Raw genomic sequence first — 10985 nt, forward strand, 5'->3', positions numbered from 1 at the left:
ATATTCTTTTATTATTATTACTATTTTACTTTATTTTATTTCAATTATTAAACTGTCTTTAACTCAACCCACGAGTTTTCTCACTTTTACCCTTCCAATTCTCTCCCCCATCCCACTGGGGGCAGGGAGGGTGAGTGAGCAGCTGGGTGGTGCTCAGTTGCCGGCTGGGGTTAAACCACGACAGTGGCAGTTATTTACAGAAAGCCTTTACATTTTTCACAGTTATTCTCAGCTATTGAGGGGGAAGCTCCTGATTTAATGAAGCCATCAAATGAGTTTATAAGACAGGAACATAGCCACAGACATTCCTGAAGCCACAATCTGCTGCTACAGCTGTTGCAATTAGCAAGGCAGTGGATAGATACCCATACCTGTATGGAAAGCACTGCCTGCAGGTGCTGTTTGTTGATGCTGTTGGTTCCTGGGGAAGGGAAACAGATGAGACCTTGAGTTTTCCCTATATACTTCCAAGGTGGGGAGCGTCCATTCAGGTGAAGGCTGTTTTCATCACTGGACAGAAACGATCAGACTGGGTCTGGTGGCAGTGAGGTTCAGCTCCCCCGACTGCGCTAGGATTTACTGTGACCAAATCTGGCCAAGAGAGAAAAATCCCAATCGTTTGTGACATCTCAGCTGGAAAACTCAGGATTTCCCTCGCCGTGACACCAGGACAAGGCCTGTCTGGGAAGATACTGGCAGCTAGAGTCCACATAGTGCCAACCTGCTCTGCTAACAGTGAGATGCTTTCTCTACTGCCAAGGGCATCCTCCTTCCTGCGACCGGAGCTGATACAGGGAACTTGCCTGTTCTCACCAGTCCTTGTATGATGAGTATCTCCAAGTCTTTATTCAGACCCCGTCGCGTCTTACGAATAAGATGCAACTTTGTGATGATAGCAGCATTGATCGTTAGAGGCGTCAGTTGTTACCACCCTCCCCAGGGGTAACGCAGCCACCAACTGATTAGTGTAACAAATACAACGTACATAGGAGCGTGTGTGTGTGCATGGACTCAGATACAGGGCTGCAACACTTACTGCATTTCAGTGCCCAAAGCCACCAGATCTCTCTCTAAAAATACTTATTTTTAGCTTTTTTCTTTTGTTTTTGGGGTTTTTTTAATAAAAAGGAAGTCTGTTCCTCCAACCACATAAATGTCTGTTAGCTGCAAAAGACTGTGTTAAACAACTTAAGATGCTATTGTTCACTTTACAAACAAGAGGCCTGCTTAGGAATTAAATCACTTTCAACATGAGCTAGTCAGTCCCCTGAGCTCTGCTGCAGACTGGTACCGTACCTAGCCACCGTAATTGAGCTATGTAACCATCTGCAAGTCCTCAGCAGGAAGGACAGCACAGGGCCCACCAAGGGAACAGAGCATCCATTTTCTGAGCAACAACACAGCAGGTGCAGGAAGGATGCCCAATTTCCCTCTTAAACCCTCCAGATAAATCAGTCTTGATCATCTCTTTTCGCTTCTAGGTGTGCAGTCCAACGGCTGGTCCGTTCATGTCCCATCTGATGTTACTGGGGAACTCGGGAAGATGGTTATCCTGCCCTGTACTTTCACACACCCCTACAAAACATTTGACCGGACTCTCACTGCCATTTGGAGGATCAAGGAACCTTACAATGGCACGATAGTTTTCAAGTGCGTTAGTCAGAGCGCCAGCGAGCTCTGCAAGACTGCCATCAGCTACAAAAACAAGTACAAACTGCTCGGCAACCCTCGGCACAAGGACCTTTCCATCAGGATTGACAACCTGACCTGGAGCGACAGTGAGAGATACTTCTGCCGGGTGGAGTTGTCCGGAGATATCCACGACAAATATGAAAGCAGGAATGGGATAAAGCTGCATTTGATTGGTAAGAGGGCATGAGAGCCAAAGGAGGCCAAGCCATCCCGTAGGGAAGTGAAAACCACAAGATGTGGAAACTGATGAGATGGTCACAGATGTTGACCTGAGATGGTCTTCCAAAAGGTTGGCTTTTCCAGCTCTGGGGGTAATTTATAACATTTGGGCAGGGAATACTCATTGCCTTCTGCAGTCTTCCTTCTGCAGTCTTCCAGTATGAGGTGATGTGCACAATGCAGGGAAGGAGATAGGAACAAAACCGGTAAGGAAATAACCAGGCTATGGCTGCCAGGGTAAGAACCAGCCAAGTCCTGGGCATCCATGCTCATTGTAGGGGGGCTGGACTAGATGACCTTTAAAGGTCCCTTCCAACCCAAACCATTCTGTGATTCTATGATCCCACCTTGTCCCTGCAGCTCAGGATCTGTGCAGGCAGCAGAGAGGCGAACTGGGGGCAGCAACCCATGGGGTGGGGTAAAAGATGTCCTTGTTATCAGGATTTCAACTGGAGAGCCTGGCTGCTGAGTATGCATTGGCGAATGTAAGCACAAGCAGGCCTGGATGGTAACAGGGGTTTGAGAAGACAAGATACCCAGCATTCGTGTGCCATAGGTCCAAACTCCTCTGGAGCAGAAAAGGTTAAGTACAAACAGCCTGAAAAACGGCTCTGATCAACATATGTCAAACTTGGGGAGCTGGCAGTCTCTATTAACACTTAAAGCTCCTTGGGCTCACCTGACCATTGAGCTATACCTAGATTAGAGGACACAAGGAAGAGCTTCACGTCCTCTTGAAGGTTCTTACTGTCTCCAGCTTGGGCTGAAACACTGTTTTGAATCCTGAGAAAAAAACAACCTTGAGCTCTTACCCATATCTGGCTGAAAGCAGCATCTCCAGCTGCCACGGTCACACTTAGCTAAGGACACCAGATCCTGTCCCTCTGGAGAACACACGGTCTCAGGCTCCTCCAGTCTTTGCCAAGGGATCACTTGAAAACCACAGGGGCAACAGCCACAAGGAAACACTAGACAACAGTCACATAAAGCGAGAAGTCCATCCACGGGATGGACGTCTGCATGGAAGTGATATTTGGATCCCCAAATAAGCTTGGGACCCATTGCGATAGCTGTTGGATGGACATATGCAGGGTGTTGCTCCTTCTTGTGGAGCCTGTAGTCTAAATAGACACAGGGAAGGAGAGAAATGTAGAGGGGTAAACCACACAGCAGCCAAAATCTGAGTCTCAAAGTCACACGCTGCCCATCGGCTCCCACTGAAGCCCTCACGCTGCTCGTAGTACAGAAACCCGAGACAAGAGCCCACCGCTGCAGCAGGACTTGTTTGTTCCGTCAGCTGAATAACATAGCTGAAAAAAAACCACCTTCTTTTAGAGCTGTTCAGCACGGCAGAGACACGGCAGAGCAAGCAGGGGCGAGTCTCCGGCACAGACCACACAGCCCCGGCTGTGCCCCTCCATGCCCAGAGCTCCCACAGCGGCTGTGCCAAATGCACCCCTGGGCTGCGACATGCTTTGTTCAGACCCAGCATTCAGTTGTAAGGAGACCCTGCTCAGGAGAGCACTAATCCCATCTCCCCGGGCGCGCTTGCAGATCGAGGGAGCGCTAGGAGACCCAGGTGGCCTCGGGAACAGACTCAGACCTTACCTGTGAGTGCAAAGGTGCCGCGTGTTGGACGATTTTGCTTGTGAAGTGAAACTGCCTTACGCCTGCTGTGCACTGCGGGTGCCCAGACGGGGCCCGAAGACGAGCTTGGTTACCTCTTGGGAACTTCTGCGGAGTCGAGGCTCTCCTTCTCTTGGAGCAGCTCCTAAACACCCCCACACACAGCATGAGCAGGGCAGGATGGCAGCAAGATCTGTCTCTCAGGGGCTGCCTGGGTTATAACACCAGAGGAACGATAACATAAGCAGATATGGTACCCAGGCTGCACCCTGCTTTGGGAGTGGGCTCTGACACTATGAATGGGAGGGGTTAAATAATGCTTAAAAGGTTAGTTTAAACACCAAAACACGCAGACATGTGACAACTAACTTAGCTAGCTTTCTTACAGATCAGTCCTCCAGCCTCAGAACCCTCTTGCATCGCATCGACCAGGGGGAAGACGTGCTGTAGGTGGTTGCAAGCTATGCATTTGCTGTCCAGCCCGACAAAAAATGAGATAAATATTGAACTCTTGCTTTTCCTCCGTGAGAACACTCATTTAGTTCCCTTCAGTTTTCTCAATGCCTTTAGGAACCAAATGCATGAAATGGGCCAACGGGTCCAAGAGGAGAGCACCGATGGGTAAGACAAGCTTGGTCATATCAGCTACACTTCCTTAGCAGACTAGACCAAAGATGACATGTTCAACAGTGGCTCTCTTAATATTTTACATCCCCCAAATGATCTTTACCACTGTTCATTCACTGACACAAGCCCGTATGCTACAAATACAGGATACAAAATCAGTGGCCCTGTCTTGGTATTGGTGTGCTACCACAGATCAACCAGGAACCTACACCAGCTGTTGGGTGATCACTACAGGGTTGGAGGAAAACATCAAAAATAGGTTGTAGCTGAGTGTGAAAATGTTCCCTGACAATAATTTGCCAAAGCTGGCAAGTCTGAGGCACTGAGCAAAGGGCTCGCACTAATGGATCTCTCCATGTGTGCTCTGGAGGTCAGAGACCAAGGGAACAGCCACGAGACGCTTGCAAGGAGAGCGCCGTGGTTGCCTTGTCCTGGACCACGTGGAGATGCAGCCAGTCCGAAAAGGTCACCAGCTGCACCTGTGCCTACATCACGGACAGCACTGGGCTGCGATTCATAGTGCAACTGCAGAAAGCAACCCACCTTCATGGATGATTGCCCTGCTACAGTGCAGTGCCTCTGCCTTCTGCCACCATGGAAGGTCACAACAAGTTGACCAAAGCTCAGAAAACCGCGTAAAGCATTACGGGGATAAAACACAAATAGAGTACACATCCTTGCACCCAGGCTTTGCTGGGTGAATCCCTTTGCTCCTCTATCCAACATAGGCAGGGTGGGGAAATCTAGGGAAAGAAAGTGCCGAGAAAAACAAGGAAGGGGAAGTTTGAACCCAGCATTACCCTGATATAACACGTTAAGGGTCCACCAAGACTAAGCGCTCATTCCAGGTGTATTGTGTTAGACCTGCCTTTGAAACCTGATGCACTTTCCCTCCCCTGTTGTGATTTCTGCAGCTGCCCCCAGGATCATTAACATCACTGTCAGCTCCAACGGGGATCACACCTTCCAGGCACGCTGCACCGCCGAGGGGGAGCCAGCACCCGCTCTGACCTGGACCGGACCACCCTACAGCAACCTCACCTCCATCACCAGCATGAACCACCGTGTCACCAAGGAGCTCCGGTACCTGACCCACGACGGAAAATACACCTGTACTGCTGTCAACAGCCACGGGAGAGCAGAGGGGGCTGTGTACTTCTATAAATTCAAAGCATCCAACAGCTCCTTCCTCCTGATCCTGATCTTTGTGCCGCTGGGAATTAAAGTGCTCATTTTGCTGGTGATGCTGGGCTTCACCATTTTCTCGAGAGGAGGTACGTATCGCGATTTCCCTCGGTAGGCTTCCTCCATCACACTGGTAACCAGCAACGGGATGTGGCAGATAAAGTCAGGCAGGATGGGTTGGGTTCATTTTGGTTTTTTTTTTAAATGATTTTATGATTTCCCACCCTAGGAGAAGGACATTTCTAATGGGAAATCTAAGAACAAGCAAGAGGGACCTCCTGGCTGGCCGGTCACAGCCTGCAGACAGGAGGTCTCCTTTGGGAAGGGGCCTTTGAAAAGACAGAGGGAGCAGGAGTTTCCCTGCGCCTGAGGAGAAATGTTAACAAACTAACAGATGGGCAATTAGTGGAGAACCCGCTGCCTACACAACCAGATTTTTAATTCTTTTTTTCTTGAAGCAGCCTAATTACTACCTCTTCCCCTGTAGCCCGTGGGTAGGATTTACCTTTGCTGCATCCCACACAACAGTTTGATCTCCCGGGGTGGGCATCCTCGTTTTACAGACCGCCCCTCTGGGTCCCTCGGGCCTCGCTACCCGGATGCTTCCCCATCGTTAGTGAAATCCCATCTTCCAGCCACACCAAGGCCATGAAAGCAGGGAAACGCCAGCTCGTAGGAGATGAGCATCAGCTCATGGCCTGAGGGATGAGACCTCCCAAGAAGCCCGGAGGCCGCTGGCCCCCAGCCCATCATCCCTGCTGTGCAATGGCACGGGGAAGAGTGGACCAGGAGGGGCTCTGGGCTCTGCTTTTCAGGCTGAATGAGATGTCACATCACCATGACTCATCTGAAGAGACAGTCTGATGTCACCACCTTGTGAAAGCCACCGTTTGCCTCAAACTCTAGAAGCTGTAAGACAAATCAGAAATGCTTTGCTCCATATATTCCAGTGCCAAATTCCCACCCTCGTGAAGGGAACCACATGCCTGACAAAAGGCCTTCTCCCCATTCACTGGGGTATCACAACCACCCTCCAAGTGCAGCTTCCCAACAGCCCTAGGTCAGTCCTGGCCCTCCAGCTCTCTCTGACCACGTTGCTAACCCATGTCTTCCTTCCCAATTCACAGGTCCCTCCTCTGCCCCATCCAGCCTGGCTCGGTAAGGACGTTCTGCCTTCTACTCTTTATCCAGCAGGAGGGTGGAGATGGCTAAGGAGGGAAATGCAACCTGTCCTTGGTCTTGGCAACAACCTTCCGGCCCGAGAGCAGGCTCCTGGGACAAGGACAGGGTTGGGCTGATGGCCAGGCGAGCCAGTGTGAGGGACCAAGGCTTGGGCACTGCTGGGAGGAGGCTCTGGCTTGGGTACAGCTGAGAAGACACCTCACTGATGTGAGGACAAGGGACTGGGGCAGCAGATTGGAGAGACCATGGCACATGGATGCTGCAGCAGCAAGGGGCTAGCAGAAGTTTAGGTGGGCCATAGGCCCAGAGCGTGGTAGGAAGCCACATTAAACTAGCAAAAGAACCACCCACCCGAAGGACAGGTGAGGGGAAAAGGCTGGGATGGCATCTGTGGCAGGCTGATGAATGATGAACAAGAGAGGGAAACTCTGTGCAACAGAAACCTTCCCCCCCACTCTGCACCCCAGTCTCTAATGGGGCAGGAAAAGGGCCCGCGTCAAAGCTGATGAGCTCTGCCAAGTGTGGAAGAAGGTATGGAGATGCCAAACAGCCCACCTCCGAGCCAGCTCAGGTGTGGCAGGGCCCGATTCCTTGGCTGGTATCCATACAACGCTCCCACAGTACCCTTGGCATTTCCCATTACCCAGCACAACACCGTTCTTGGACACTCCTGACAGCTGTGGCAGCCAAGCTAGAAAGGGATGGGGGAAAAAAAAAACACCCAAAAAGCTAAAAACCAAAACCAACCCTTAGGCAAAACCTAAAGAAGCTGTATCTGAGGTCAGTATAATTACATCTGCCTGGGGCTGCTCCCTTCCAACCTGCGTTATCCTTATGTGATGTCTCCTTCCCCCACTTTACCCAAGAAAGATGGCCATGTCAGCAGGACAGTCAAGTGTACAGCATCAGGACGCAGCCAAAGAGGCAACGGGGAATTTAATCCTACAGTTAAAATTTGTAATAATTAAAGCATAGTTTTTGCTGATTGCTGATCTTGACTGTACACCAAAAAGGCAACGGGGAATTTAATCCTACAGTTAAATTTGTAATAATTATTTGCAAAAGCATAGTTTTTGCTGATTTAACAGTGTCTAAACCATACTGCACCCTTGATAATATTCACGTAGACGCATACATAGATGAAAGCTTAAATACCAAGATCCTCCACGCTCTACATGAGAAGATCCTTCTCAGGAGAGGTTTGCACAACCTCCTGAGGCTCTGAGCAGCAGGACAGCAGTAGGAGTTAATGCTAACGGTGTAGGAGATCAGTCTGGATGCTTTAAGATGTAAAACATCAGATGCAACTCAGACACTTAAAAACTACCTGCTGCAGAGGGGAGGATCCGTATCAGACAGTATTGCAGACCCTTACTCTGACACTCCGTAACTACTAGTTGAAGCCACTCATAAAGTCTAGAGCAGCCAGAAACGTGTCTTCACCTTATTCACTTCTTCCACTGCCAGGCCACAGCCGCAAGACTCCACCTACGAGAACTTTGACCGCAGACACGGCGGCGGCCAGACTTCGCCGACAGAAAGAACAGCATCGAGACGCAGCTGAGGACCTGGGCAGTCTCATCCGCACCCGCTTGCACGGTTCGAATTGCTGTCTGCTCTGTACCAGGGGGCTTTTTCCCAGTGGACATAAGACTAACGTTGACTGATGACCACAGAAGGTCAAACAGGCCTTGTAAGTGCACGTTTTCCATCCCTGTTGCTGCTTACAAGCAAGAGAAGCCTTTAAAGGGAAGACAGAAGAAAGAAAAGAGAAAACGAAGAGGGATGGAGCTGGAAGAGCAGAAGAGGATCTACATAGGACATCAGTCCTAACCAGCCTGTGCGTTTTTAGCCCGTATCAGATAGTGTTTAGCAAGCAGATAACAGTCTACCATTGTCTCACATCTTTTTGCTTTGGCATTTTTCAAGTGTTACTTCAAAAAGCAGGTTTTCACCACTCCACTTGTCAAACCACATTGCAGCTTCCTAGAGCCAGAGAGTGAAGTATTTTCATGTTTCAAATACCAGCTGGGAAAAAACACTACTGGAATTTCTGCAGGGTTTTTTTATTATTATTATTATTATTTAAAACATGCTCCTATGTAAGTCCTTGTATGACAAATTTTAGCCAGCAGCTAATTTTTAAGAAACCTTAACTTTCAAGAGGAGTCCAAGCAAAAAGGAAGAGAGGTTTTCCAAAAGCTAGTACAGCCGAAAGCAAGGCATTAAAAGGGTGGTCTGTACTGTAACTCTACTGCAGCTCCTAGTGCTCATGTGCACACACAAGCAGAATCTGAGAGCTTTGTGATAAATATGCTGTGAAAATGTTCCAATAAACCAAATTGGCTTTTTTTTTTAAAAAAAAAAAAGAAAATTATTTCTAAACAATTTCCATCTCTGTGTTACATGAAATAGTTCCTTTAAGGCCTGACTGTTCATCTCTTAAATTCTTCTGAGATGAAGTCACTACTACAAAGTCACTGGCCATCCACAGACAAGTCTTTAACCCCACTGTGAACGCACTCCAAGACCAGGTGAAGAGACCCAGCTTATGGTACAGGATGACACAAGTCAACCTGGAGTCTTGGTCAGGCAGAGGTCCAGGAGAGGGCTGCAAAGACCAATGGGTTGGCACAGAGGAGGAGGAGATAGAATGAAAAGATTAAAAAAAGGAGTGACAAGAACCTACTTTCAGGTTTATATCACTGGATCCGATGCTCTGTGGAATCATTCCAGCGCAGCAGCTCCAAAACTCTTTTCCTAACGATCCCGCTTCTGGTAACAACCACCGCTGGCCGGGAGCCCACGCTACTACTGAATTACCATCAAGCCTGTGGTCCCGCTTGCAAGCTCACCCCCAGCCTGGGAATTATTAAAGTTCACCTCTTCATAACATCTGAGCAGGGAAAGTAAAGTGCAACTTTAAATGATTTGGCCAGGGCGACAAGGGGAAAAAAAAAAGAAAGAAAAAAAATAAATGTAAGGAAATATTTGAACCTGATCTTTTAAATCCCAGTTTAAAATCCCAGCAGTAGCAAAGCCAGGTTTAATAAAAAAAGGAAAAGATGCAAAGAGGAAAAGGAAGTTATAGCAGACGGCGTAGTCATGGACCAGTAAGCTCAATTTCACAGGAAGAAAGAGATCTCGGAGATATTAACTGGACAAACTGAATTGAATTTCTGAGCCCTTATGATTTACAGACATACATTAGAGTAATGAGAACCCGCTACCCGTGTATGGGATTGAAGCTTGGCTTACAGGATTTTTCTCTTGAAAACTACTACTTTAACTCACTAGTTTGAGTGCCAATAGAAGCATCGGAGCTTGTGCCCCAAAAGCAGCAAGCGTGCCCTGTTGCATGTTGTTATCAGCACCCTACGCGCTGCCAGCAAATGCATGTCACAAAAGAGCTGCAGTAACTTAGATGCGAGGAAACTCGTGGACTAGCACCGTCCAACTTTCACTTACTTGGCTTCCAGAGCACAGCCCACGTTAGCGCAGCAAATGGGAGAACAAGGACGTCCAGGTACGGGAACCCACCACACCCCTGGACACCAGGAAAGGCACAGGAATGAGTTTGCCTGAATCCTGCCCCTCTCCCCAGTGAGGGACCTCTTTAACCCATCCAAACCCCTGCAAGATTGATCTTCAATGGGAAGAGTCTGCTCTCAACATTTCCCTCCCACTACCCGCTGTTTCGTCCTTTGGAAAGCAAAAGGTGTGGGGTGACGTGCAGAGGAGAAACCTCGTAATCGACAAAACGGAGTGGAAGGAGCCCGCTTCAGTGTACATGCACAATAAAGAAGTGCCTACGGGACAGCGTTGCGGGGAAAGCTCTCACACCTTTCCTGAGGAATCAGCGTAACAAGGCGCCTCTCAAGTGGGGGAACAAGCAGGAGGAATTAAGAGGTCCACGTGCAGTCGCAGGGCTACAACCTCACTGGGATGACGGCGATGCTGCGGGATAGCTCACAAGCCTGGAGTGCTGCCGTGGATGGATACAGCTTCTTCAGGAAGGACGAGCAGGGACAGCAAGGATGAGGAGTTGTCCTTTATGCGAGAGCGCAGCGGGAGTGCACAGGGGTGGATGACGAGCCAGCTGAGAGCTGACAGGTCAGCATTAGCAGGCCAACAAACACGGGTGATGGCCTGTGGCGGGTGGGTGGTGTCCACTGCAGACCACCTGCCCAGCAAGGACATAAGGAAGAAGCCCCATGTTGACAGGCTCCATGTTGACAGCCCCATGTTGAAGGCTCTGCGGAGGGACCTGGACAGGCTGGATCGATGGGCCCAGACCAACTGTATGAGGTTCAACAAGGCCAAGTGCCGGGTCCTGCACTTCGGCCACAACAACCCCATGCAGCGCTACAGGCCTGGGGAAGAGTGGCTGGAAAGCTGCCTGGCGGGAAAGGACCTGGGGGTGCTGGTCGACAGCCGGCTGAACATGAGCCGGC

At 49.5% G+C, this 10985-nt stretch overlaps 1 protein-coding gene across 1 annotated transcript in view; it reads left to right on the forward strand.

The window, feature by feature from the left end:
- Window positions 1-8095, forward strand: part of SIGLEC15 (sialic acid binding Ig like lectin 15) — a 9921-nt gene extending 1826 nt beyond the window's left edge. The window contains exons 2-5 of the mRNA XM_019472562.1: window positions 1482-1865; window positions 5079-5438; window positions 6477-6507; window positions 7999-8095. Coding sequence (XP_019328107.1) covers window positions 1482-1865; window positions 5079-5438; window positions 6477-6507; window positions 7999-8095 — 872 coding nt within the window. The remainder of the gene's footprint in view (window positions 1-1481; window positions 1866-5078; window positions 5439-6476; window positions 6508-7998) is intronic.
- The last annotated feature ends 2890 nt before the right edge of the window (window positions 8096-10985 follow it).

This window comes from Aptenodytes forsteri, unplaced genomic scaffold (assembly GCF_000699145.1).
Source record: "Aptenodytes forsteri isolate BGI_AS27 unplaced genomic scaffold, ASM69914v1 Scaffold36, whole genome shotgun sequence".
Taxonomy (NCBI): domain Eukaryota; kingdom Metazoa; phylum Chordata; class Aves; order Sphenisciformes; family Spheniscidae; genus Aptenodytes; species Aptenodytes forsteri.